This window comes from Naumovozyma dairenensis, chromosome 8 (genome assembly GCF_000227115.2).
Source record: "Naumovozyma dairenensis CBS 421 chromosome 8, complete genome".
NCBI lineage: Eukaryota > Fungi > Ascomycota > Saccharomycetes > Saccharomycetales > Saccharomycetaceae > Naumovozyma > Naumovozyma dairenensis.
In genome coordinates this window covers 707,600-734,921 of record NC_016486.1, presented here as the reverse complement: position 1 = coordinate 734,921, position 27,322 = coordinate 707,600, and the positions used below count along the sequence as shown (strand labels likewise).

At 34.6% G+C, this 27,322-nt stretch overlaps 14 protein-coding genes across 14 annotated transcripts; 6 read left to right on the top strand and 8 right to left on the bottom strand.

Annotated features, from left to right (window-relative positions):
* Positions 1 to 688: 688 nt before the first annotated feature.
* On the top strand, positions 689 to 1,741 carry TIF34 (translation initiation factor eIF3 subunit i; the record flags this gene model as incomplete). The annotated part of the gene is made up of 1 exon (XM_003671671.1): positions 689 to 1,741. One exon carries the CDS (start codon positions 689 to 691, stop codon positions 1,739 to 1,741), a length of 1,053 nt encoding a protein of 350 aa, XP_003671719.1.
* A 399-nt stretch (positions 1,742 to 2,140) lies between these two features.
* NDAI0H03020 (uncharacterized protein) lies at positions 2,141 to 2,341 on the bottom strand (the record flags this gene model as incomplete). Its single annotated transcript, XM_003671670.1, has 1 exon — positions 2,141 to 2,341. One exon carries the CDS (start codon positions 2,339 to 2,341, stop codon positions 2,141 to 2,143), a length of 201 nt encoding a protein of 66 aa, XP_003671718.1.
* Positions 2,342 to 3,396: 1,055 nt separating this feature from the next.
* NDE1 (NADH-ubiquinone reductase (H(+)-translocating) NDE1) lies at positions 3,397 to 5,127 on the top strand (the record flags this gene model as incomplete). The annotated part of the gene is made up of 1 exon (XM_003671669.1): positions 3,397 to 5,127. The coding sequence occupies one exon, from the start codon at positions 3,397 to 3,399 to the stop codon at positions 5,125 to 5,127; it is 1,731 nt and encodes a 576-aa protein (XP_003671717.1).
* Positions 5,128 to 5,341: 214 nt separating this feature from the next.
* On the bottom strand, positions 5,342 to 6,334 carry FDO1 (Fdo1p; the record flags this gene model as incomplete). The annotated part of the gene is made up of 1 exon (XM_003671668.1): positions 5,342 to 6,334. One exon carries the CDS (start codon positions 6,332 to 6,334, stop codon positions 5,342 to 5,344), a length of 993 nt encoding a protein of 330 aa, XP_003671716.1.
* A 768-nt stretch (positions 6,335 to 7,102) lies between these two features.
* RPS16A (40S ribosomal protein uS9) lies at positions 7,103 to 7,965 on the bottom strand (the record flags this gene model as incomplete). The annotated part of the gene is made up of 2 exons (XM_003671667.1): positions 7,103 to 7,510; positions 7,942 to 7,965. The coding sequence occupies 2 exons, from the start codon at positions 7,963 to 7,965 to the stop codon at positions 7,103 to 7,105; spliced, it is 432 nt and encodes a 143-aa protein (XP_003671715.1).
* Positions 7,966 to 8,684: 719 nt separating this feature from the next.
* On the top strand, positions 8,685 to 9,752 carry RPL13B (60S ribosomal protein eL13; the record flags this gene model as incomplete). The annotated part of the gene is made up of 2 exons (XM_003671666.1): positions 8,685 to 8,688; positions 9,079 to 9,752. The coding sequence occupies 2 exons, from the start codon at positions 8,685 to 8,687 to the stop codon at positions 9,750 to 9,752; spliced, it is 678 nt and encodes a 225-aa protein (XP_003671714.1).
* Positions 9,753 to 10,235: 483 nt separating this feature from the next.
* SIP5 (Sip5p) lies at positions 10,236 to 11,678 on the bottom strand (the record flags this gene model as incomplete). Its single annotated transcript, XM_003671665.1, has 1 exon — positions 10,236 to 11,678. The coding sequence occupies one exon, from the start codon at positions 11,676 to 11,678 to the stop codon at positions 10,236 to 10,238; it is 1,443 nt and encodes a 480-aa protein (XP_003671713.1).
* A 1,120-nt stretch (positions 11,679 to 12,798) lies between these two features.
* Positions 12,799 to 13,833, bottom strand: NDAI0H02960 (aldo/keto reductase; the record flags this gene model as incomplete). The annotated part of the gene is made up of 1 exon (XM_003671664.1): positions 12,799 to 13,833. The coding sequence occupies one exon, from the start codon at positions 13,831 to 13,833 to the stop codon at positions 12,799 to 12,801; it is 1,035 nt and encodes a 344-aa protein (XP_003671712.1).
* Positions 13,834 to 15,068: 1,235 nt separating this feature from the next.
* NDAI0H02950 (NAD(P)-dependent alcohol dehydrogenase) lies at positions 15,069 to 16,160 on the top strand (the record flags this gene model as incomplete). The annotated part of the gene is made up of 1 exon (XM_003671663.1): positions 15,069 to 16,160. The coding sequence occupies one exon, from the start codon at positions 15,069 to 15,071 to the stop codon at positions 16,158 to 16,160; it is 1,092 nt and encodes a 363-aa protein (XP_003671711.1).
* Positions 16,161 to 16,763: 603 nt separating this feature from the next.
* On the top strand, positions 16,764 to 17,849 carry NDAI0H02940 (NAD(P)-dependent alcohol dehydrogenase; the record flags this gene model as incomplete). Its single annotated transcript, XM_003671662.1, has 1 exon — positions 16,764 to 17,849. The coding sequence occupies one exon, from the start codon at positions 16,764 to 16,766 to the stop codon at positions 17,847 to 17,849; it is 1,086 nt and encodes a 361-aa protein (XP_003671710.1).
* Positions 17,850 to 18,075: 226 nt separating this feature from the next.
* Positions 18,076 to 19,644, bottom strand: RIM11 (serine/threonine protein kinase RIM11; the record flags this gene model as incomplete). Its single annotated transcript, XM_003671661.1, has 1 exon — positions 18,076 to 19,644. The coding sequence occupies one exon, from the start codon at positions 19,642 to 19,644 to the stop codon at positions 18,076 to 18,078; it is 1,569 nt and encodes a 522-aa protein (XP_003671709.1).
* Positions 19,645 to 20,319: 675 nt separating this feature from the next.
* Positions 20,320 to 21,036, bottom strand: CIN4 (Arf family GTPase CIN4; the record flags this gene model as incomplete). The annotated part of the gene is made up of 1 exon (XM_003671660.1): positions 20,320 to 21,036. The coding sequence occupies one exon, from the start codon at positions 21,034 to 21,036 to the stop codon at positions 20,320 to 20,322; it is 717 nt and encodes a 238-aa protein (XP_003671708.1).
* A 224-nt stretch (positions 21,037 to 21,260) lies between these two features.
* PSO2 (DNA cross-link repair protein PSO2) lies at positions 21,261 to 23,525 on the top strand (the record flags this gene model as incomplete). Its single annotated transcript, XM_003671659.1, has 1 exon — positions 21,261 to 23,525. One exon carries the CDS (start codon positions 21,261 to 21,263, stop codon positions 23,523 to 23,525), a length of 2,265 nt encoding a protein of 754 aa, XP_003671707.1.
* An 806-nt stretch (positions 23,526 to 24,331) lies between these two features.
* On the bottom strand, positions 24,332 to 27,073 carry GAT2 (Gat2p; the record flags this gene model as incomplete). Its single annotated transcript, XM_003671658.1, has 1 exon — positions 24,332 to 27,073. One exon carries the CDS (start codon positions 27,071 to 27,073, stop codon positions 24,332 to 24,334), a length of 2,742 nt encoding a protein of 913 aa, XP_003671706.1.
* Between the last annotated feature and the right edge of the window lie 249 nt (positions 27,074 to 27,322).

Below are 27,322 nucleotides of genomic sequence, written 5' to 3'. Positions count from 1 at the left end.
TCTCTTTATCTATTTGTAATAACTGTGGGGATGTACAACGGTCAAGTACAACGCTCCCCTGAGATTCGGACAGAGTTCTCGTCGGTCGCAATTGTGGTTCGTAGTTACGGATGTGGACTATATGTAATATGAGTCGTTTACTCCGGGGAGCCGGGTGGTAAGGCTTTCACCCTTTCGTCAACCTTTCAACCCTATATTGTGTTGTGATAAAATGCCCTAGGCGGGAATGTGTTTGTATACCTTTCGGCAACAGATGATGAAATAGTTACTATGAAATTGTCTAGTCAACATTTATTAGTATAATATGATCGATCTTTTTTGCGACGCTCAGAGGAGTCCTTGCGTCTTTCAGTTCCAACTTTCCGGTCACATGCCAAATCCTCGGCAAATTTTTTTTTCCTGTACGTAAACTGACATCTCGCAATCTCGCGAAATAAACCCACTTTCTTGGTAGGTTGGAAAATTTTTCTTTAGTCAATTAATTAATGAATAGATATCTTACATTATACAGGTCTTATACTACTTACGTTATTACATTGCATATTGACATATAATACCACTATCCTGTTATTCGTTTAGGTTTGTTTTTATTTTTAATCCTTTTCTCTCTTTGAATCAAAAAAAAGCAAATAGACCAAGACGAACAAGCTAATATTATAATACAAAAAAGAAAGAAATAAAGCCAAGAATGAGACCAATTATATTGATGGGTCATGAACGTCCCTTAACTCAAGTTAAATACAACAAAGAAGGTGATTTAATCTTCTCTTGTTCCAAAGATAACTTCGCATCCATTTGGTATTCTGTAAATGGTGAAAGATTAGGAACTTTAAATGGTCATGCAGGTACCATTTGGTCAATAGACGTGGATCAATTCACTAAATGTTGTGTCACTGGTAGTGCTGATTATAGTATTAAAGTTTGGAACGTACAAGATGGTGTGTGTGTTCATACTTGGAAATCCCCAGTTCCTGTAAAGAATGTATCATTTTCTCCATGTGGGAATTATATTTCTGCTATTTTGGATAACGTTATGAAACATGTTGGTTCCATTAATGTTTATAAAGTTGAAAGAGATGAGGTTACTCATGAAATTTTGAAATTCGGTGAAGAACCAATCTTTGCTATTGATACTCAAGATGATTTGACTGCTGCTGTTGTGGCAGGTTGGTCTATCGAGGGGAAATATATTATTGCTGGTCATAAAGAAGGTGAAATCTCTAAATATGAAATTGCTGATGATAAATCTAGTTTTAAATTCGTGGAATCCAAAAAATTACATAAACAGTTGATTACAGATATTCAATTTTCTGCAGATCGTACTTATTTCATTACTGCATCAAGAGATTCTAACGCTTATATAGTGGACGTGGAATCATTTGATGTCTTAAAGACTTATGAAACAGATTGTCCATTGAATAGTGCATGTATTACTCCACTAAAGGAATTTGTTATATTAGGTGGTGGTCAAGCAGCAAGAGATGTTACTACGACGAGTGCTAGTGAAGGTAAATTTGAGGCAAGATTCCATCATAAAATTTTCGAAGAAGAAATTGGTAGAGTAAAAGGTCATTTCGGTCCATTAAATTGTGTTGCAGTAAGTCCTCAAGGTACTTCATATATATCTGGTGGGGAAGAAGGTTTAGTTCGTGTACATCATTTTGAAAAATCATATTTCGATTTCAAATATGACGTTGAAAAGGCTGCTGAAGCTAAAGAACACATGCTTGAAGTAAACTAGATTTGATAGACAATTCTTATCCGAAAACATATTTGGAAAACGAGGAAAATGAGCTCGCTCTGTGAATGTATATAGATATATATGGTACATATACATAAACCATATACGTACAACAAAAAACAGTTTTGATTTGAAAAAAACCAGCGTATGAAGCAATACTTTCACAGGAAAGCGGTCAAGTGTGGGACGCATAGATGAAATGTGATATCTGTGCCATGGGTATAAGTACAATGTATTTGTTAAGAAGACCGAAAACTTAAAGATTAACTAAGTTCATTATCATTATTTATTATCTGTCAAAGTCAAATATATAGTATATTATACGTATATAGCATGCATATGTGTTGTAAAGGTTATTGTTTTTTAACGCTACTTTTTCTCTTTTGGGTTGATCATCTTCTAGCCTTTTCTTGTTTTTAGCTTTTCTAAAGCTTCAGCTTCCTTTCTTGCGTTTGCAGCAGCTTGCTTCTGTCTTAAGATCTCTGCATCAGATTCCATTCTTTTCAAAACATCACCACCTTTTTTTTGATTTTTGGCATTTTCTTGTTGCTTCTTCAGATTCTTTTGTCTTGCCAATTCTCTTTGGTTACCTCTGGCCATTTTTTCTTTTTTTTTTTTGCAAAATATTATTTATTTCTCAATTTTTGCTTTTGTTGCAAGCACTGTTTTAGCACGAATGTTGTACCAGAGATAGGTAGTCATGATACAACAAAATACAATAAAAATTTGTATATGCAATTTTATGCCAAGTATACTTTTCATAGGATCTATACCATAACGAGTAAATCATATATTTAAAGGTCAAATCTCGAGGATATGCCACGTAACCATGGGGAACGAAAATATCAGACACCCAAACATCTATGCCGGGTAATAGGAACACGTGACTGAAGACGGGTAACAATTGTTTTTAAACTTTATTTTTGGAATCCCGATAATTTTCCTGGTGCCTGAAGGTGAGTTAAAAAAGATGGGCGGATTTAAGCCCGGAAACAATGTTTACCCCACAGAATGCAGTGAGTAATGTCTTTCCGTCGATAGTCCCTTAAGGGAAGGAGCAGCTTCTTAGATTCGAAGCTCTTCGAATGCATCGGGAAGAAGAAAACAGCTACGTAAATACCATGTTTGTACATCGAGCAAAGCGCATGGGACTTTCCTTCATGCCAATTGGATGAGGGTGTAAGTATGTACGTAAGTTAACTTTGTTAAACTACCCTTTTTATCCCAATAAATTTACTCCTCCAATGACATCGAATTATACTCTCCAAATACACCGAGTTGTACGTAGCAATTTCGTTTTACCTCTGCGAAGAATACCACGGAGTGTCGACAACTTCGATAGAGGTATATTACTCACAAGCAATACACCCTTAAATTAAGCTTCGGAGAGTTGATCGTACATACGATTGTTCTTATGATGTTGTCAAAACTTCTTTTACTGGAACTTTTAAAATTAGGTTGTCTCCTTGTATATAACCCAATTTGAAATATTCTGTCAAAACTTATAAAAATATTATATATACAACTGAGAAGTACTTCAATAACGCACATTTCCTATTTCTTCCTTTTATTTTTCGTTTCTTTGTACCTTTTTCTTGTTAACCGTCAGAATATACATAACGATTATTAATATAATCAAGCGAAAACATAACAAAATGAAACCCTTATTAGAAACAACGAGGGCACTTTCTCGAAGTAAGTTTATATCACCCATTTATAAAATTACACCCAAGCGCCCCTTCTCGAGAAGATTAATCTCAACGACAAGATCAATCAAAAATGTCCAGAAGAAAAATCTTCCTCCAATCCCCAAACCATCTGCAGCATTAATCAAAACCAACGCACAGCCTTTCTACAAAAGGACAATCAAATCAATACTAAAATTTACCGCTATCTCAACTCTCTTAGCAACAACCTACTTAACGTACTCAGTATATACGGAATTCCATCCCAAGAAACAAATCCCACAAGCAGACAAATTCGCAAACGGTGCACCTAAAAAGACAACAATAATATTAGGATCAGGTTGGGGTGCTGTCTCTCTTTTGAAAAATTTAGATACCACATTATATAACGTTATCGTTATTTCTCCAAGGAATTATTTCCTTTTCACTCCATTCTTACCTTCCACTCCTGTCGGGACCATCGATTTGAAATCAATCGTGGAACCTGTAAGGTCCATCGCGAGAAGATCTAAAGGTGAAGTTATTTACGTCGAAGGTGAAGCTGTAAACATTGATCCTAAGAATCAAACTGTTTCAGTAAAGGAAATTTCATCATTGAATGATGAAGACGATGAGGAACGGATCAGAAAATTGGATTTGAAATTCGATTATTTGGTCGTCGCTGTAGGTTCACAACCTACTACCTTTGGTGTCCCTGGTGTATTAGAGCATGGATCATTTTTGAAAGAAATCTCGGATGCAAGAGATATTAGATTGAAAATTTTAAATAATATTGAAGTAGCTAATAATTTACCAAAGGATGATCCATTGAGAGCTAAATTGTTGAAATTCGTTGTTGTCGGTGGTGGGCCAACTGGTGTGGAATTTGCTGCTGAATTAAAAGATTATGTTAGTGAAGATTTAGCAGCCGCTATGCCAGAAATTAGTAAAGAAATTAAATTGACTTTAATTGAAGGTGCTCCAAATATCTTAAATAGTTTCAATAAGTCTTTGGTTGAGTATGCTCAAGATGTATTTGCTAAAAGTAGAATTGAATTAAAATTGAAAACGCAAGTGAAAGAGGTTACAAAGGATTATATTTTGGCAAAGAATGGTGGCGGTGAAATAGAAGAAATTCCATACGGTGTATTGGTTTGGGCAACTGGGAATGCTCCAAGAGACGTTACTAAGAAATTGATGACATCGTTACCTGAACAACAAAATTCAAGACGTGGCCTATTAATTAATGACAAGTTACAATTATTAGGTGCTGAAGGTTCAATATATGCCATTGGTGATTGTACATTCCATCCTGGATTGTTCCCTACGGCACAAGTAGCACACCAAGAAGCTGTATATTTAGCAGATGTTTTCACCAAATTGAACAAGATTGATCAACTGAATTGGAAAGTTCAAGGGGAAAAACAACACGAAATGACATCAAAGAACGATATTAAACCATTGACAAAGAATGTACAAAAGTTACCATCAACCATTGAAGATTTCAAATATAATCACTTAGGTGCATTGGCGTATATTGGTTCAGAAAAGGCTATTGCAGATCTTTCCCTAGGTTCTTCAAAATACTACTCAACTGGTTCTTTCACATTCTTATTTTACAAATCTGCTTATTTGGCAATGTGCCTATCATTTAGGAACAGGATACTGGTAGCTCTAGATTGGCTGAAAGTATCTCTACTCGGTAGAGATTCGTCAATTTGAATGAAGGTTTAATCTATAGATTTTTTTTATTGTCATTTCATATATATGTAATATTTATCTAAACTTCCTTATACTTTCTATTTTCTATCATATAATGAGAGCTAAAAAAGTATGATAAAAGCAAAAATTTCCATAAAATAATTAGGTATTCGAAGGGATAGGTAAAATAAAATAAAATATTATAATAAATTTATGATTATGCATTTACTTGAATTTACTGAGCGTCGCTGATTGAACCATTGACAGTGTTGAAACTTCTTAATTTCGGCATTTGGAAGGGCTTAACAGAGATTTCCGCTTTTGAAGCAACAGAACCACCGAATTGGGTTCCTTCATTTGGGACTGAATCCTCCGATTGTATTGTTGTTTCGTTATTCTTCTCATCAATGAGCTCATCATTCAATACATGTGTTGCTAATAGGCCCAACGTATCCAACATTCCACTTGCCGCACGGCTAGCATTTATACCAATTTTCATATCAAGAGGAGTTGCTCTTTCAAGTTCATTTCGATTAAGACTCTTCAATGAATTGGACTTGAGATTCTCTTTAAGCAAGTTCTCATGAAGTATTCTATTTAGTTTATTAATCGCTCTATTTTTTTCAACTATTCTTTTCTTATATTTGTTAACTTTGTGATCTTTTGCACGAAGCTGAATCATGTAAGATTGTTTTTCTTCAAGTAATTGGTATTTAAGTCTTTCGTATTCTTTCTTCTGTAGATTTTTCTCTATTTCATACCTTGAATATGTACCTGAATTATTTGTATTTAATATCAGATTTTTATACTTTAAATCCTTCAGCTCATTCATCGATTTCGACAAACTATCTACCAAAGAATTAATCACATTTATTACATTAGAGACAGGCACATTCGTGTCATGGAGCTCTAGAGAATCAACGAAAGCTGTGCTTGATGTTTTTGGTGTATTGAGAGGTTCCAATTCTGACAAGTACTTATTTTTCTTGACAGAACTAGGATGCCGCTGTTCATTGTCGAGTTGACGTTCAATTTCTTTAGAAAATTCTGGACTATCGACGGGACTTTGCAAATGAGGACGTTTAAGCTTGCTAACAATGTCTTGAGCCTTGTATATAGCGGAAATTAATTCTTGTTGTAGTTTACCGTTTGTATCCTTAGAAGATGTCTCTATGACTGGAGATAATCTATCCATATTAAATATGTTACCGCTTATTTCTTGCGTCATAGTGAGTTAGTTGGCTCCGTTGTTGTTTTTTTGCCTCTGGACTTTTTGCCTCTTTAACGAAACAGACGGTATATATTTTAGAAATAATCAGAGGATAGTTTCTCGGTACACTTCTCCTCCAATATGTTTCTGAATGTCAAAGCTTTTCAGTCAAGCACTTTATCTTGAATTAATATACTTTTGTGTATCATTCATTAAGCCTCGAGAAGTTTTCGTGTGTGTTTTGTTTCGTTGCGTTTGTTGACATTTTGCCCTTTTCGTGCACGATGAAATTTTGACGTGTTTACGTTCGTTCGAAGTCGGGAAGCTTTGTCTCATTTATTCCCAGACTGGTCCTCTTGGAAGCAAACAACAGACAGGCAGATAGCGTAAAGGATTTTTGACGTAATGATGCTATTAACTTCAGTCCTCCGTTAATACTTTAATACCTTCACACAGGAATTAGGAAAACGTTAAAAAACTAGGACAGTTACCAGATCAAAATTGTAAATATACTGAACAGCTCCCTTACATATCTATAAAAACTTAAATGGATCCATTGTATATGTACGTATATATATTGGCCCTTTAACGCTATGCTAACGGCAAGGAATAAACATGCATACTTGATGAGAATAGACATTAGTTAATTAAAATAAACGTTTATTGTTACGGTTTTTACCGGTATAAAATTATGTTATAAAGTGTATGATGTTTGAATGTTGTAGTACAAGTGTAAAAAATAAAGATGATATAATATTCGTTTTGATATTCTCCCCCTCCAAATTCTTAACGGTAAGATTTTTGGAATCTGGAACGAGCACCCTTACCACCGAATTTCTTTGGTTCTGGTCTTCTGGCATCAGCAATCAATAAGGTTCTGTCGTAAGAGGTAAAAGCCTTCTTCAATTCGTTCTTGGATTGTTCATCGACGAATTTTTGATGGTATGAAACTAAACCCTTAGCAATGGCTTGTCTGATGGCATAGACTTGAGAGACGTGACCACCACCGGTGACTCTAACTCTGATGTCAATGTTGGAGAATTTATCTAAACCAACTAATAATAATGGTTCATAAACCTTGAATCTCAAGATTTCTGGTTCAACTAAAGTGATTGGAGAACCGTTAACTTTGATTAAACCCTTACCAGCCTTAACGTGGGCAACGGCAGTAGCAGACTTCTTCTTACCAAAAGTCTAAGTATAGAGATACAACGTTGTGCATACGCACATAAATTCATATCTTATAGTTAGTAATTGCTCCTTTAACTTGATGTATTTGTTTATGACTAAAAATAACGATAATTTTGACGTATGGTGCCAGGATAATGATAACTTGACAATGAACGAAGCTAACATGATACAATTGGGCGATATTCGAGTTGCTGCAGCTGGAATTCATTCATTCATTTATAGAATATTTTCCTGACATTTAAATCGTCAATTTTCCTTTCGTACGACTTCGGTCCCTCCAGTATTTCATGATATACTATCATATCCACAAACTCAGTATTGGAATATCATACGGATGGATTCATAATCTTGTATATCTGTCGTATAATATCATAGGCTTTATCTCATATCATAATCATAACGCTTCTGGGATTTGTATTCATTCTTCGACATACTTGAACACTTGGAACGGTAGACATCTTGTGATTATTTTATTAGTTTATTAGTGGCTTAACCTTATTAAAAAAATCTCATCATTGATATAATACCTATGCCATTTGAAATGGGTATATCTTGAATAGCCGCTTTCCTTAGGTATACCACACTGTACACACTATAGCGTCTGCCTAACATGGAAAGATTATCCCAACATCCATCGATTGCAACAGCAGATACGCACAATAATTCACTTTGGATACTTCCTCGAGATACCCCGAACGTTGTTGACCCAAGAGGGACTCAAAACTAAATTATGAAAAAGTCCAAAAATAAGTTTCAAAACTGGGATGTACGGATTGATAGTCAAATATTTTTATAAAAAAGGTAGTCATAAAGAAAATAGAACATCCGTGCAATTTGGAGAAAACAAAATAACCCATACATCTTAAAACCTGTCTGTAAGTTTTTCTTTAGGAATGTGCCCTAGGACAAGATTGTTTGCTTTTCCTAGCAGCTTTTCTCCAAGATTCGGAAAGAGTACCGGCTAGCCGTCTTTGTGGCCTTCTGCCTAAACTCAGGAGATCTTTCTAAACTCCCAAATATTCTGCCTAAGCCCAAGCCTTTCCCGCTGAACTGCTGGAACACTTCCGGTAATAGTGGTCAATAATATCAAAAGTATAGGTAATATCATTAAAGAGGTAATAATTAAATTTGGTTAGTTAGCAGAGACTTTGCAAAATAAACCAGGAATCAAGTAACAATGGGTATGTGAAATGTTCGAACCAAATGATGCCAGGATCTCTGAATGAAGTAATCACATTAAATGGCTATTTTAACATGTAGTAGTCTAAATCCGATTATATTAATATTGAACTTACATATGATTCATTTCGACCTGACAATTGACAAGAGGAAAGATATGTAACCATAAGAATATCATTTTTAAGAGAACTTAAACTAGAGAGAAAGATAGGACAAGGTAAAAAATGACTAAACGGCTGAAGGGTACCTACGTGGGGCAAATAAGATTTGAAAAACAGAGTAGATTACTGAATGAAATATCTTTAAGAGCATCATAGAGCACTTACCAATCATAGGAATATATTTTTACTAACTGAAGATGTTCAATTTTTATATTTGAAATATTAAAATAGCTATCTCTAAGAACTTACCAATTTTGAAGAACCACTTCAGAAAGCACTGGCAAGAACGTGTCAAGGTTCACTTTGACCAAGCTGGTAAGAAGGTTTCTAGACGTAACGCTAGAGCCGCCAAGGCTGCCAAGATTGCTCCAAGACCATTAGACTTACTAAGACCTGTTGTTAGAGCTCCAACCGTTAGATACAACAGAAAGGTTAGAGCTGGTAGAGGTTTCAGTTTAGCCGAGGTTAAGGCTGCTGGTTTAACCGCTGCTTACGCCAGAACAATCGGTATTGCAGTCGATCACAGACGTCAAAACACCAACCAAGAAATCTTTGAATTAAATGTCCAAAGATTAAAGGAATACCAATCTAAGATCATTGTTTTCCCAAGAAACGGTAAGGCTCCAGAAGCTGAACAAGTTTTGTCTGCCGCTGCCACTTTCCCAATTGCTCAACCAACTACTGATGTTGAAACCAGAGCTGTTGAAGACAACGGTGAATCTGCTTTCAGAACTTTGAGATTGGCTAGATCTGAAAGAAATACAGAGGTATTAGAGAAAAGAGAGCTAAGGATAAGGCTGAAGCTGAAGCTGAAAAGAAGAAATAGAGTTTCTCCCAATCAAAAATTCATCTTCATTTCTACAAACACACATTTCCGGTATTTTTTTGTACATTGTATAATTTAAACCTTCACTATTAAAACATTAATAAACTGTTATCTTTAATTATCTTTAATATTTATTCTTTTGTTAACGTTAACTCGAACTTATGTTTCAGAGTAGTTTTAAGTACCATATTAAGGAATTCGCTGCTTAAGAACAGTCAGAAAGTACGTGATCTAATAACCTTTACCTTTTATAGTTCGCATCGTAATCGTAGGGCAATACATCGAACGATGTTAACTTTATAAATGAATCGGTAAATGGAAAACGGAAGAGTAGACTAGTTTTTTCCTCCTTTTATTCAGAAAGGGTAGCAGCTGCCTTAGTTAAGAACTGACAATAGTGATAGGGCTAATTTAAACTATACTAAACGATACCCGTATTCTTTATTAAGTTGAGTAGTCGTTTATACTTATATCTATATATTTTATATTTTATCGTAACTTTTTCATTCATAATCTATTCTTTCTTTTAGTCATTAACAATCATTAGCTAAAACCTGTTAGATCAGGAAAGAGTTTGAGATCTCTTTTTCTTCTTTTTCCCACTAGTGCCATTATCTTCCAGACTTAATTTAATTGCTTCTTCAACCATTTGTTCTTCCAGTTCATTAATCGTAGTTGTTTCATTAGCACCTGTTGTTGTTGGACTGGAAGATCCTGGGGTTGAGCCGTTTCTAGATCTATGTTCCGGCTGAACTAATCTATTACTAATATGTATCGCTGTGGCGTTATTGGACCTTTTCATTAATCTCATTCTTTCCTTCTTTAACTTATTTTCCCAATCTGGACGGATAGAATCTGCAGAAATGATAGCTGATCCTTCTACTGATTTAGATCTACTACGCAAATTCGTTTCATCTGAACCATCTGAGTTTGAACTTTCTCCAGGAATATATAATTGATCACTTTTAAAAGCTATTGGTGGAATACCGCCTAGTCCAGTCCTTCTAGTTTTTGGTGGGCAATACATAATCGAGAAGTCGGGAGTGGCACAATAGGGGCATGTCGCAGGCTCAGAAGTCAAAAGGTTTGGATCCTTTTCACTTTCACTTTCGGCGGGCTGCATTGGGTCTATTTCTTCATGTGGGAAATGTGGTTCAGATCGTTTTATTTGGACAAAACATTCTGTACATATTGGCTGCAAACAACATTTTGAATAATTCAAAGGTTCAGGGAAATATAAAAAACATATTGGGCATTCATTACCATTTCTGTATACTTCATATTTTAAATCATCACTTGGTAAATATTGATTTGGTTTAGAGTTCGGGCTTCTTGATTCTATTTTTTTCTCCAAAAACAATTCATTTTCACCTTCTTGCCACAGTACCCTTTTCTTATATAATCTTGCCTTGAAAATTTTGGAATGTTCTCTTCTTTGTTCCTTCTTCGAGAGGGATCTATCTATAAGATCATCAAAATTTGCCCTTTTCAAATTCCCCGTTGGGACACCATCGAATTCTTCGATACAGTCACTAAAAGTTGAATGTAAAGGTAATCCATTAATTATCTTGATAACTTCTTCTTTGGTCCAAGACTTATCAAAATCCTGTAAAGGAGTGTAAAACGGTGCTAATTTTCGATCAACAATCAGTTTTTTAACGATTTGTACATCATAATCTAATTTTTCCACACTATAAACACCATAGGGTGCCAGATAACCACCATCCACTGTCTCATTATATTTCACTACTAATCCCTTAGCATGTTCCTCTTTTAGAGCCTCTCTTTCTCTTGTACTTCTTCTCTTATTGGGATTGGCTTCATCTGAGAGATTAGTACTTGTCCTACTAGTTGCTAAGACACTGTTAACTAAAGAAACTGCACGCCTGTTCCTGGTAATCCTATTTTTCTCCGGCGAGGCATTGTTGGATTGCGTACCTGCTCCTCTCCCACTTTGGTTAAAATATATATTGTCTTGATCCAATTTACCTGGAACGTTACCCATAATGATAGGTTATCTAATATAGTTGCGAGTGTTTCTTTTTTGTTTTCTGGGCAGATAAAATCGAAAAGGTACAGTTTTATAATTAATTAGTTTTGTCGTTTCCTATTCCAAAACAAAACAAAAAACCGTCAGTTGGTTTGTATTTATTATGTTGGAATCACTTATTATCTGAAAGTAATGTATTATTTATTCTTCTATTTAGATTGTAGTTCCCCCTTTTATTTTAATGGTCCGAACGGGGTCGGTGTTTTTTCCCCGGAGGATCTTTCTAAAAGTGGTGGAGGTGTCAGGAGAAAACGACACATACGTACATTGTTTAAAGAAGAAGACAAAGCTTCAAACATGAAATGTAGAACCATATTTTCAGTAGTGTAATACAGACAATTACAAATATTTGAATCTTGAATGTCTGAACAACTTACAAAATGAAACGAATAGAAACTTTGAAATAGGAGTATTACTTTTTAATCAAAAACCTTATTCAACCTCCTATAATGTTAGATGCGATTTACTGCTTATTGATAATTGAGGGTTATCTATTAATACGTTCAGGGTATAATATATAAGCTGGTTTCTGCTACTTGTTTTAGTTAATAATTAGAGAGGAAAATAAGGGACGATAATAAGGTGAATACTAAAAGGTTCTAAGTTTGGTAAAGGTCTCTGAAGTAGCTTTGGCGACAACTTTTTTTCTATCGTTAGAAGTTCTCGAAAAGAATGTCAAGCTCTGCATGTCACATTTGCGGGTAATACACTTCATTATGATCCTTGTTATACTTGAGTAGGATACAAGTAGTATTCCCCTTATACTATCCCATCTTTAAGTCTATAAACCTAGGTATGGTTTTAGAGCAACTCATTCAGCTTCACATATATATAACAGTCGAACATAAAAAAGATTAGAAGAAAAAATGAAATATTTATTACAAATGAACAGTATTAAATTGTCGGCTATGTAATTCGAGTATTTAACTTTATCTGCCTGGTATTTATATGCTCTTATTTATTATTTCAAGTTTCACATATATATATATTATATCGAAAAAAAGGTAAACTATTGGCACCACATTGGTTGCTTAGTTTTTTGGACCAATAGAGACAAGGTTGGTTTATATATTTTCTAATACATGAAGTTTCTTGGTTTATAAGGTTCTTCCAAATAAGCCAATTCTTCTTCAGTAAACTTGACATCTAAAGCCTCTTTTGCTTCATCAACTCTTTTAATTGAAGACATACCGACAATTGGATAACAACCCTTAGCCAAAACCCAAGCAGTAGAAATGGCAGCCATTGGTACACCTTTCTTTTTTGACAACTCTTCAACACGATCAATGATTGCCTTCTGTGCAGGATCAAACTTTTTCAGATCCCAAGCGTTAATAAACTTATCTTTCGTAGATCTAACTGATTCAACACCAACAGGTCTTGTTAACAAACCTTGATAATTCGGAGACCATGGTGTTAATGCGATGTTATGTTTCTTACAATATTTCATCAAATCACGTTCATCCTCTCTGTATAACAAGTTATATTGAGATTGAACGTTAACAAACTGGAACCAATCATACTTATCAGCTACTCCTTGCATTTCGACAAATTGAGTTGGTAACATGGAAGAAGCACCAATGTATCTAACATCACCCTTTTCCACCACATCATTCAATGCCTTCATAGTTTCCTTAATTGGTGTGTTTGGATCAAATCTATGAATTTGCAAAACATCAATATAAGTACCTAATCTTTCCACCGAGTTTTTGACGGACTGTAAAATATGTTTACGAGATAGACCTTGTTGATTAACTAAATCTAAAGTGTCATTTTCAGATCGGTTGGCATCACCTATGGGTAAAACTAATGTTTCATCTACTGGGAAATTAGTCTTGGTTAGAATGACCACAGTTTCCCTTCTAATATTAAATTTTCTTAAGAATTCTCCTAATAATCTTTCACTTTTACCATTTGAATAGACATCAGCGGTATCGAAAGTACGGAACCCAATATCATAACAATGCTTTAAGATTTGGAAAACTTTTTCCTTGTCATCTTCAACCCATTCAGCCCATGTTTTAGAACCATATGACATACAGCCAACAATTAATGGGGAGACCTTAATCCCAGTGTTACCGAATTGAACTTGTTGAACTAATTTAGACATTTTCTTTTGAATAAGTAATTTTGGTTTTTATTTGTGATTGGATCGTGTTCCTACTTATTAATTGAGGGAACTGTTTTAAACTAACATTGTAAACTTAGGGAGATCGTGATTGACTTTATATACGTTTTAATTTTTGAAATTTAACGATAATGATTTCTTTAGCTAAATTTCCATTGCCAAGGTGGTTGGTTATACATTAAATTTTTCATGCCCCCCCCCCTAATTAACGCCCAATATGACAGAAACGAATAGGCAATAAATCACGAATTTTTCAGCGACAGACGGATTTGAGACGGATATATGTCGCCAAGCCTCCGGCCCTGCGTAAGTAACGTACCGTAATGTAATGTTACACGTTCTTTTGCAATGAAAAAAAACCTTTAGATTAGTTAAAAACAGTCTGTACCGTACAGACTGTTACAGACTGTACGTAATACAAAGTTGTGGAAGGCTTCCTAAAATGGTATATCGAGATATTCTCCGTCTTCACCCCGTCAAAAAAAAAGTTCCACGGGTGTTTCCTCCAAAGGCGAAAACAAATAATCTCGACAATTAGAAGATTTATTATTCTCTATTCTATAAGCCGCTTATCTTAGCAACTATCACTTGGGATGGCGTTTCCACAACGCTGACCGATGTCCGCACGAGGGAAAAAGAATTCTTTTCCGTGTAAAATCCTCGTTACATACAAGCCGTCATACCAAAAGGGGGTTTGCGCCTATGATGTTTATGTACATACAAGCTATCAACGGAGGATGGAGTGTACGGGTGCACGGCTCCAACAGTTCGAGAAAAACCCATGGAAGAAGAAGGAAAAAAAAAAAGGAATTTGCGATGATGAAAGATAAATTTTGCGTATCACGAATTCCCTGAAACGGAGAGATTACGGTGTTATCTTTTTTTTTGCTGGTGTCAAAAACCTTACAGAGAAAATATCGTAGTAACAGAAAGCTATTGTGTGTAAAAAGGTGGCTCGAGCGAAAGGTCTTAGGTTTGTACGTACACAAGTTACGTGATCAGTTTAGTTGAATATCTATACTGCGTTCCGTTATCTCTTGGCACAGTCCCAATCAAGTATAAGGAAACAGTTTTATGAAAACTCTTTTTTTTTTCCTATAAAAGGAGCAAGAGTTTCGAAGAAGAAATTCTAATATGAAAAGACAAGAAAGAATTTTTACTTAATACACGAAACATTGAGGACAGAAAAAAACCAAAATCTCTTAATCAAAAAAACAATGACAAACATTACTGCTCCCCCACGTAAATTCCAAGGTATAGCTGTCTTGGATCATAAAGATTGGAAGAACCCGAAAAAAGTTGAATTTGAATCGAAAAACTTATACGATTATGATGTCGAAGTTAAAATTGAATGTTGTGGTGTATGTGGATCAGATATTCATACTGCTAGTGGTCATTGGGGTGAAACAAAGAAACCATTAGTTGTTGGCCATGAAATTATCGGTACAGTTACACAAATTGGATCTCAATGTAATGAATTAAAAGTTGGTGATCGTGTTGGTATTGGTGCTCAAGTATTTTCTTGTTTGGAATGTGATCGTTGTAAGTCAGATAATGAGCCATATTGTCCCAAGACGGTTAATACTTATCGTAAAGATTATACTGATGGTTATAATTCCAAAGGTGGATATGCTGATTATATTAGACTTCATGAACATTTTGCAGTCCCAATTCCAGAGAATATCCCTTCACATTTGGCTGCTCCTTTGATGTGCGGTGGTGTTACAGCATTTTCACCTCTCTTGAGGAATGGTTGTGGTCCTGGGAAAAAAGTCGGTATTATGGGTATTGGTGGTATTGGTCATATGGGATTAATCTTTGCCAAAGCAATGGGTGCGGAAACGTTTGCAATTTCTCGTTCATCTGCGAAGAAGGAAGATGCAATTAAGATGGGTGCAGATCATTTTATTGCAACAAAAGAAGAACCTGATTGGGCTACTAAATATTTCGATACATTTGATTTAATTGTTGTATGTTCTAATTCATTGACAGATATTGACTTTAATGTTGTTCCAAGAACTATGAAAGTTGGTGGGAAAATTGTATCCATTTGTGTTCCTGAACAACATGAAGTTATGAATTTGAAACCTTTTGGACTGATAGGTGTTTCCATTTCTAATAGTGCCTTAGGTGGTATCAATGAAATTAAACAAATGTTAGATTTGGTATCCAAGAAGAATTTAAAAATTTGGGTTGAAACCATTCCAATAAGTGAGAAAGGTGTGAAGGAGGTATTTGAAAGAATGGAGAAAGGTGATGTTAGATATAGATTCACTTTAACTGATTATGACAAAGAATTCTCCAAGTAGAAAAATGTCTACCGTAACGATATTTATAACGTTTGTAATAATCTAGCGAATCTTTTATACATTATTGTGTACGACTGAAAAAAAAATAATGCAATCAAATTGATTTAAACCGCTGTGTTGTTCAGTAGGCTATGAAAAAAGGATATCTGTCCAAACAGTTGACAGGTATGTTTCGGAGTTCTCTTCTAATGCCTTTTGCTTTATTACCGTTACTTTGCGGACACCATCCTAACACCACGCGGATACTAGTTCCGTTTCGGAAACGGGACACGGAACCTAGGTATGCTTAGTAAAGAAACAAGCTGTTCCCTGTCTGAGAAGGTAACGTAACCCGGGTATTATTCTCTGTTGCTGTCAAAAAAGGAGAAAAGAACAGAAAGAAGTACGTAAGCTCTGAAATATTACCGTAAGGTTTCGGAGTTTCTATTGTATGGTTCCCCTCCCTCTTTTTCCAATCTCAACTTTGGGAGAAATAAACAAAATAATCTGATTATATAAACAGCCAACGCTGGGTTAATGTTTCTCGTCAACGTGAGTTAACTAAAAATACTCATAAGGCAAAAACAAACGCAACAAGCGGAACGAAACGAAACGAAACGAAAGATGTCTAATGAAAAAGAAATGTTCAAAGGTATTGGCGTACTAGACCATAAAGATTGGAAAAACCCACAAAGGGTTGAATTCCCACCTAAACCATTCCATGATCGTGATGTTGATATTAAGATTGAATGTTGTGGTGTATGTGGGTCTGATATTCATGCAGCCAGTGGACATTGGGGGGATATTGAAAAACCTCTCATCGTTGGTCATGAAATTATTGGTACCGTTGTTAAATTAGGTTCTAAATGTGAAAATGGATTGAAATTGGGTGATCGTGTCGGTATGGGGGCTCAATGTTATTCATGTTTGAAATGTGATCGTTGTTTAAATAATAATGAATCTTATTGTCAACATTTCGTTACTACCTATGGGATGAATTATCCTGATGGATATGCTTCTAAAGGTGGATATGCTGAATTTGTTAGAGTTCATGAACATTTTGTCATTCCTATTCCTGAGAATATTCCATCACATTTAGCTGCTCCATTAATGTGTGGTGGTAATACAATATTTTCACCATTAACAAGAAATGGTTGTGGTCCCGGGAAGAAAGTTGGTATTATGGGTATTGGTGGTATTGGTCATATGGGGTTAATATTTGCGAATGCTTTAGGTGCAGAAGTTTATGCGATATCACGTACTTCCAAGAAAAGAGAAGATGCTAAGAAATTAGGAGCTCATCATTTCATTGCCACGAAGGAAGAACCTGATTGGGGGACTAAATATTTTGATACTTTTGATTTAATTGTTGTTTGTGCTAGTTCATTATCAGATATTGATTTCAATGTTGTTCCCAAGACAATGAAGATTGGTGGTAAGATAGTATCCATTTGTGTTCCAGATGAAAATGAAGTCTTAGCATTAAAGCCGTTTGGATTATTGGGTGTGTCAATTTCAAATAGCCATTTAGGTAGTGTTGCTGAAATTAAACAAATGTTAAAATTAGTTTCCGAAAAGAATTTAAAGATTTGGGTAGAAACTGTTCCAATCAGTGTTGAGAATGTTCATAAAGTTTTCCAAAGAATGGAAAAGGGTGATGTCAGATATAGATTTACATTCACGGATTACGATAAAGAGTTTTCTGATTAAAAACTAAGAACAACTGTAGGTGTATATGGCATGAATAATTCTCTTCCCAAATTGAAATGTAGAATGTGAAGAAGAACATATACAAAGATTATATAAACATAGATAACGTCAGATAATATAAGTATATTTGTTCGTAATCGTTTCGACTGTTTGTCGTTAAAAAATTAAAGAATATATATATGTTTGTAGATAAAGCAAAACGATAGTACAGAAGATGCATTTGCGTTTATGATTTTTTGAATAGTTTCAATTCAATTTCAATTGATTCTTTCGGACTCAAATGATTAAACTCCAAAGTTTTATCAAATTCAAATAGATTTAACTTTTGGATAGTTTTATTTGGAATTCCAATATTTGTTCTCAATTCATTGAAAAATGGCAGACATAAACAATTTAACGAATCGAGTCTTTCATTAGGATTATATTTGAGCAAGCATTCCATCAATTCAATGGCATGCATATCATTTGTAACATTCTTAAAGATTCTACCAAGCGAAACACCATGAATTCTTGGGAAAGTATAATCTTTATAATTACCATTCATTTGTTCAATTTCAAATTGATTGGGTGTTCCTTTTACCCTTATAATCTCTACGAATTGATCAATATCGCTTATTCCCTTGAAAAATGGTTTCAAAAGGAACAATTCAGCCATTATGCAACCTGCTGACCATAGGTCAATCTTATGATTATAATTTATGGATCCCAGGATTAATTCTGGAGCTCTATAATATCTTGAACAAATGTATGATACGTTTGGCTGTAATGGGTTTATTATCTTTGCACTACCGAAATCACAAATTTTTAATTGGAATGTATCTGGATTTATTAGGATATTTTGAGGTTTTACGTCTCTATGACATATTTTATTACAATTATGGAGATAATTTAAACCTTTGAAGAGTTGAAACATGTAACATTTGATTTCAAGGGGTGGGATATTAGTGGCTGTGGTTTTAAAATGTTGAATTCTTTGGTATAGTGATTGTGGTAAGAATTCAAAGATCAAATTCAAATAAATTGGTTCATTTTTCTTTGTTATTGTGGGTTTAGATTTTTCAATGAAGTAACATTTCAAATTTATGACATTTGGATGATTTAAATTCTTTAATATTGATAATTCTCTATTTTTCACTTTGTTATTTTGCAATACTTTTTTAATTGCTACTATTTCATTTGTTTCATTAATCTTGGATTTAAAGACTAAACCGAATGTACCGGAACCTTGAATTTCTAAATACTCTAATTCTAACCATTTGGTTAGAGAATAATCTTTACCATATTGGACAATTTTATTTAACTTGGAACCAATAGTTGTAAGGGTATTACTGTCATTCATCATGTCGTTAATTTTCGCCGATGAGGATACCTTTCTATCTTGCATGTTCTCATTTTTGTCATTTTGTTGTTCATTTTTGAGAGTATCTTTGGAAGTACCAGAATTTGAATTTGAAGCTGAAGACAAGGATGAGGAAACGGGAGAAAGAGGAAGTCGAGGTTTCAATTTATCTCTTGTTGCATTAATTATGTCTGTGATATAAAATTTATCGTTATTAGGGGCGCGATTGTCAATTGGTATAGCAGCCTGTCTTGATTTCTGTAGTTTCTTCTCTGGTTGTTCTGTAGACTGTGCAGCCTTTTCCATATTAATATGGTCTACAGATTCATTGGTATTACTTCTCGATATGTCATGTTTTTTAGGATTGTGTGTACTTTGGTAAAGGTCACTATTTTTACCAGTAGTGCTCATTGTTGGTGAGAAGAAGTGTGTAAATTTTTTTAAGGCGATGCCCATACTGTTTTATAAAGGCTCTTTTAGGAGATAGATAAGGGGTGGCAATTCAGTATGCTGTGCATCTAAATCGTAAGAATTGATATTCTGTCAATATAAATGGAATATGGTATGCCTATCTTATATCACAGAGAAGCTTCTTTTGTAAGTCAATTGGCAATCCAGTTTGGGGTCCCATTCGTGGATGTGTTAGACCATAACCTCCCCTTTGCTCTTATCCTATAAAAGATATATACAATTATATATATACATATATAATACATAGTGTACTTCGTCGAGACCCTTGCCTTACCTTGCCTTGTCTTGATTCTACGACGGGGATCTTTGCTCCCCTCCCCGCGTTGAGAAATTACCGCATCGGGTAACCCTAACCCCATCGAAGAGGTATGTATGTCGATAGATGGGGTTATATGCGGTAGACTCCCTCGGATTGCTGTGTTCCGCGGTGAACATGACTACTACTACTGTTTTCCGGTAAATTATGCCCTCGGGCTGGGGATTCCCGGGATTAGGGCTTAAAAAATAGGGCGTATATATATATATATGTATATATATTGGATCAAGAATACATGAAGTAACAGACAAGCCTAGATCTAACTATCTAGCTATCTGTCAGAGAGTATATATCTAAGTATCTGGACATGTTCAAAACCTCCCTCGCACTGTGCTCGGATCCCACTAGAGCGAGTCCGGCGAAGATAATTCTTCGGCCAGAGGACGGAGACCGACCCCCGTGAGCGCGCTGCACGTGACAAAAGACACCCTCGGAGAGCCATCCCCGTCGTCATCGGCCAGGGATAAGGATAGCCCAGACACCACACGTAACCGCACTTGGTTTTCAATGTCTTCTTGCCCGGTGGTAGCGCCGCAGTCACCACGACTGATTAAATCCACTTTATTCAACACAATAATAATCTTGCAATCAACGGCAATGACATCTTTTCCTGCCTCTGCCTCTGCATCTCCATCTCCATCTCCATCTCCTTCTCCTTCTCCTTGTTCACCTTCAACGTCACAACTCTTTGTTATTAACAACTTTCTTAGTTCGTTAATGGATTCATGTAGTCTGTTTAAATCACTAATATCAATACACCATATTAATATGTTGGTCTTATCAAAATAATTATTCCAAAAGGGTCTCAAACTTGTTTGTCCACCAATATCCCAAATTGAAATTAAATTATCTTTAATTGGGAAACTGATGATTCGAAACCCTATAGTAGGTGTAATTTCTGTCATTTTATCAACTTCCAATGACGGTTGTTTTTCGTTAGAACATGATATTTGTAATCTATTGACTAATGTGGATTTCCCTGAATTATCTAATCCTAATAGTAAGCATTTAACTTCTTTATCCTTTTGTTTTTGTTTCTTTATTATCGTCAGCAGTCCCATAGTTTCTCTTTGATCCCATTGTCTTTTCCCTGCTTCTTCTCTTTCTCAGATCGAAATTAACATAATAGACTTTTGTAAAAATTTCAATACTAAATATTTCATAAATTTTTCACCTTTATGTAATATACATAACTAAGCCAAAAAAAGAACAAAACCTATTTAACATTACACACATCACGTCACATCACTACACATAAATCTCTACCACTTGGGCATATTATTCTATGGCTTTTCCCGTCATGGCAAAAAGAAAATCGTTGATACAAATTGAACATCGCTCACAAATTAAACTGAAAAAACCTACTTCCTCCTCATCAGCATCCTCCTCCGATGATAATAGAATTATTAAAAGAAATAATAATAAAATAAAAAGACAATCAAAATTATTCGAATTCGATATACCAACATCTTCAAATCCTATATTGAAATCAACTAAATTAAAATATCAAAACGAACAAATTATACTCCGACATGAACAAAATCGATATCAAAATGAAGAAATTAAATTCGCTAATAAAATCAATGATCCCATCATAATAGAAGAGGAAGAAGAGTTGGCCCAGACTGAATGCATCGATATGATTTACGAAATTGAAGAAGAAATTTCTCCCTCTCAAAATAAGGATAGATATCAAAAACAAGAAAAATCATTATTCATATCAGAATCTTCAGCTGCTGCTGAAGAAGAAGAAGAAGATGATGATATTGATGATATTGTACTTCCTAAGGTCGATGATAATGAAATAATATCATTATCTGATGGTTATGCTGAAGATTTAGAACAGAAAGATGAGCAACATGAAATAATAACAGAAATACCCGCATATACCACAGATACAACTATTAACAACATTATGTGCCCAATTTGTAGTAAAGATTTGTCAGATTTACAAATTTATCAAAGAGAAACTCATGCTGAAACATGCTTTGAAAAACATTTATCAAAAATGGAAAAACAAAAGAAGAGGCAGAAGAAGAAGAAAATCACAAGATCACCATCAACATCAACATTGTTTTCTCCAAAGAAACCAAGTAACAACACCACCGATACCACTACAATCAAGAAAATAAGACCACCATTACCATCAATTAAAAAGATAAAATTATCAAATGAAAAGTATGTAGTGGTAGATGGTTTCAATTATTCCACATCTAATGAGAAAAAAAAATTGGAATACTATTTCCTTTCACATTTCCATTCTGATCATACAATCGGTTTATGTAAGTCATGGTTTGAAAGAAACAATCTGAACAACAGCACTGCAACTTCACCAAAGATCTATTGTTCTCCCATAACATCTTTATTGTTACAACATGTCTATGGTTTCAAATTAAATGAACAAATTGCTGAATTGGAAATTAATGTCCCTATGACTATTTTCAATGATGACTTGGAAGAAACCATTGAAGTGGTAGCACACGATGCTAATCATTGTCCAGGATCACTAATATTCATTTTCACAATCAAAAACGTTCAAACACAAACAACTAGACATATTTTACATACTGGAGATTTTAGATGTAATAATGAAATGATTTCAAAATTACAAAAACAATTCAAAAAATTTGATGCCGTTTATTTAGATACAACTTATTTAAACCCATTGTATGAATTTCCCAATCAAAAATCTGTAGTTAATATTACTTCTCAATTCGCTAAAAACGTTACTCAAATGGGTTTGAAGAAATTCTTCAATAACGAACAAAAATCAATAATGTCATACTTAACCACCTCAATGAAGAAAAGCAATCATTCCAACAAAATATTGTTTTTAGTAGGATCTTATTCTATCGGTAAGGAAAAAATTGCCCTCGGGATCTTAAACGCAATCTCAACTAGCCTCCCTGATGACAAACCTAGAATTTACATTAATGGCAAAACGATAAGATCCAAAATATTTTCCAGCGACACTGAAAGATTTCAAAGTACAACCCCACATGATTCAAACATTCATTTAGTATCATTATCCACATTAAGATCAAATGAATCCATTTCATCATATTTGAAAAATTTAAACATCAAGGAATCATCATACGATGATATAATTGGATTCGTCCCCACTGGATGGACATTCAATAACCGATACAAGAAATTGGAATTCCCTCTAGATACCATAGATGATAGGTTGGATTTTTTATTGAAAGAGAAAGATATATTGAATTCAAGTGATGATTTTGAAATGGATTGGATCAAAAGACAATATAAGCCGTTTAATAAGTTTCAAATTTTTAAAATTCCTTATTCGGAACATAGTAGTTTTAAAGAATTATGTAAATTTGGTTGTCTTATTGAATGGGGTAAGATGTTATCTACTGTGAATTTGAATGATTCGGAACAATTACGTGAATGTAATGAATGGTTTAAAACATGGAAAAGATATAAAGTGCGTCGCAATTGTAAAGAAAGAGATATACCAAATGTTGAAGAAGTTATCGAAGAAACAGAGATGGAAGAAATAACAGTAGAAATAAGAGAAAGTATGACCTGAAGAGGGTGAGTGAAATGGATGGCTTTCCATAAAAGAGGTCAAATTTTTCGCTTCCAGTCGTTAAATAAAGTTAGCAACGTTATTGAAAGCAATGTATCAGAAGTTATCAAAATATTGCAAAGCAAATGGCATTGGGGAGCTCTTGAACAAGAACAAAAAACGCGAAATCTTATATAAACTCAAATGCTCAAGAACTTGAAGACTGAAGTGGTATTAATTGAAAACATAATGAAGTTCACGGAGTGTAAAGCATAAACATAGACAAAGCGTCACTGGTACCTGATGAGAGTGAAGTTTGTCAAAAAAAAGTACACCTGAAGAATTATGACGATATGATGACGTTGAGCATGTTTCTTTGGAATCATCGTGAGCAAACTTCAGTACAAGACTTGAAGCATCCGAATTGCAGACAATTTGGGGACCAAAAGCCAACAGAGTAGAGACAATAGAAAGATACAACTGCGAAAATGATCCCCTCTGAGTATAGTCTCTGAATTGGATCTCAGCTGATACAGATACATACTAATATTCGAAGAAAAAAAATAAAATATGCAAAAAAAAAACATTTATAGATTACAGACCAATAATAAAAGAAAAAGTATACTGATGTGATGATAATGTTATTAATTACTATTACTATTAATGAATATATGTATATCGACTTGATATAAAAACAACAAGTATATTATATTACTTAGAAACTTAAAAAAAATTATGCAAGTACCTGCATACATAGTTGTTTGATGATAAATTGATGAAAAAAGTCCTTCTCTTCTTACTAAGGCGTAATTGGTTAATATTTAATTTTAAACTGGGAAATAATTCCGATCTAATGATAGGTCTGAATTCAATTGAATAACAAAAGTTTCTGGTATTTTAATGATTGATGGAATTCGACGATCACTTGGATTTATTGTTCTTTGATATCTCATAAATAAATTAGCGTCTTTAATTGTGAATTTTTTAACTAATTTCCTGTAAAATAATCCGCATGCATTACATAATGTCCTATTACCATATGGACCTCGTCTCCATTCTGGAGTATCTTTATCACCACAATGTTTACAAGATGTTGGTAATGTAAGGTCTATCATCCTTGATTGGTTTGTATAGAATATGTTGCTATGATAGTTATTGTTGTCATTTAGTGTCGAACTGTAAGCTGTATTTGTTGCCGAAGAATTTAGATTTGAATTTGAATTTGAATTTAAGTTTGAAAAATATGAATATGAATTTGCATTTGCATTTATGTTTGTATTTGTGCTCATATTTGCATTGAAGGGAAACGTTCTTAACATTGGTAGTGACAAAGCAGTCCCGGGAGGATAGTAATTTGCGTTTGCCATATTGATGTTACTTGTAGTAGAAGTAGGAGCTACATTAGGTTGCAAAGTACCAGAAAGAGATGATGGAGATATAAATGGTTGTTGTTGTTGTTGTTGTTGTTGTTGTAGCTGCTGTTGACTAGTACTACGAACATGATTATACCTACCGTTTTCATTTTCATAAAACGGTTGTCGTGATTGTAGCTTTGAGTTATGTATAAATTGATTTTGAGCTGATTGTATTCCAGATTGCTCGTTGTTATTAACACTATTTGAATGACTCATTGTTCTTGGAAGATTATGCGACGTGATATTCCGAGGATTAAATGAAGATATGGAAGAATGACGACGAGCATCGTTAGTATTATTGCTCTGACTGATGATATTATCATTTAATGCTGGAATATTATTATTATTATTAGTATTAGTATTAGTATAGGTATTGTTATTATTATTTTGTACTGTATTAGGTTGAATAGTATTTGATGGATTCCTTGTATTTCTACTAGAATTTATATCTGTATTTGTCATTATATTAGAATTTGGTGCTATAGTATTTAATAGATTTTTCACGGAAGGTAATTCGATTTTCCTCTTTTTGGGCATATTAGAATCAGTATCTGGATCTGGTGGTCGTTCCATTTGTTGTAATTGTCGTTTCATTTTCAATTGAATTACATTTTTTATATCAGACAACGTTTTCTCTAGGTAAGAAGCTAATACAGTTAAACTTTCCAACGAAATAGAATCTATAAAAGTGTTATCTTCATCAAAATTATCATTAATATTATTACTATTGTGATTGTGATTATAATTAGCTTTGGGTTTTAATAGTTGTTGCCATGTGTGATATTGTTCTTCAGGTAGGGGAAGCAAATCTAGTATACCTCGGCCTTGTGTACTATTGCCAGAATTATTTGATAAATCAGGTGGTGATGGGGCAATCATGGGCAGCGGTAGTTGTTGCTGTGATGATGATGATGATGATGACACCGAGAATGTTCTCTTCCTTTCGTGTTGTTGTATTTTGTTATTATTACCCTGGTTGCTTGTGCTACCACTACTGGCACAATCAGTAGTATCACTGTTACTATTATTATTATTTGTTACCTTATCATTAAATGTCGGAGAAGTTAATGGTGTTCGTAATGGCTGTAAGTTAGTATTCCCATATGGAGGAGTTGTCAACATGGATGACATTTTGAGTTGGGAAGTATTGCTACTGCTAGTATTATGGATACTAATAATTGTATTTGTATTTGTATTCGTATTCGTATTCGTATTCGTATTCGTATTGTCATTAGTAGTTGCAGAAATTGTAGGATTAAAAATGGATGATGATGTGTTGTTGTCATTAGTACACGCGTTACGGTTTTTGATATTTGTAGTACCAATATTCTTTTGGTGGATATAATCATTACCTGCGAGAGGCACGGATGTTGGCAACTCTATTTTGTTGCAGTCCCCGTTAAGGTTTTGTGCAGCAGCAGGAGGAGCAGCAGCAGCGGCAGCTCTCCGTGACTCCTGTTCTAGATTCTGTTGTAGATTCTGTTCCAGATTTGAACATAGATTCCGTCCCCGTGTCCGTTCCTCCTGCCTTAGTTTCCGTTGTTTCCCATTTGTCGCGTTCAGAGAGAATGTTGTTGTTGTTGTTGTTGTTGTTGCAGTGAAAGGAAAAGGGGTCGTTGTCGAAGGCTCAAATAATCGGACTCCGGTATGTGGTGGTTGCTGCGGTTGTCTGAAAGTGACATCTCCATGATGAGTGGAGCTGACAGAAATGGGAATAGAGTTACCGTGTTCTAGATTGTTGTTGGTTTGAGTATCTGGTTGGGAATTAGACTGACTAGCTCTGCTCGGTGGGGGAGGTGGTGGTAACGGATACATTGCCGCGGTGGGTAAAGAAATTGGCCTAAGTGGAAGTGGCGTTGGTACTGAAGTATTAGTAAATGACATCGGAATTAATGGTTCCTTCCTAGGGTTTGTAATAGAAGAGTTGAAAGAAGAACTAGTAGAATGAACATGGCGGTATTCATTTATGCTTGAAATTGATGGAAGTTGTTCTTTACCTCTATTCTGGATCGGGGCCAATCTTGGGCTAGTAAAAGAGGCGGGATTTAAATTGGAAGTAACTAAGAAGTTTGTTTGAGAATCATCCATTTGTTGTCCCTGTTTCATTGTTTTATCTATCGGAGATGGCGGCATCCTAAGAACGGGAGCTGACATCGTGAGTTGTGTTTCTTATCTTTTTTCAGATGTTTTATAAACGTGTCTCAAATTAGTTATTTATGGTAAATGTACTTCTTCTCTGATTGGGACTACAAAGTTCTCGAAACTAGGGAAAGTCAAAACGATATGTTTGTGATTGAACAGTTTAGTTATTACTTAAAGTTTTGTGCTGTTGTACTCTTGTTATGGGGTAAATGTTTCCTTTCGTTCTCACTGTACTTGCTTAAGCCTAACTTGAGAGCGCAA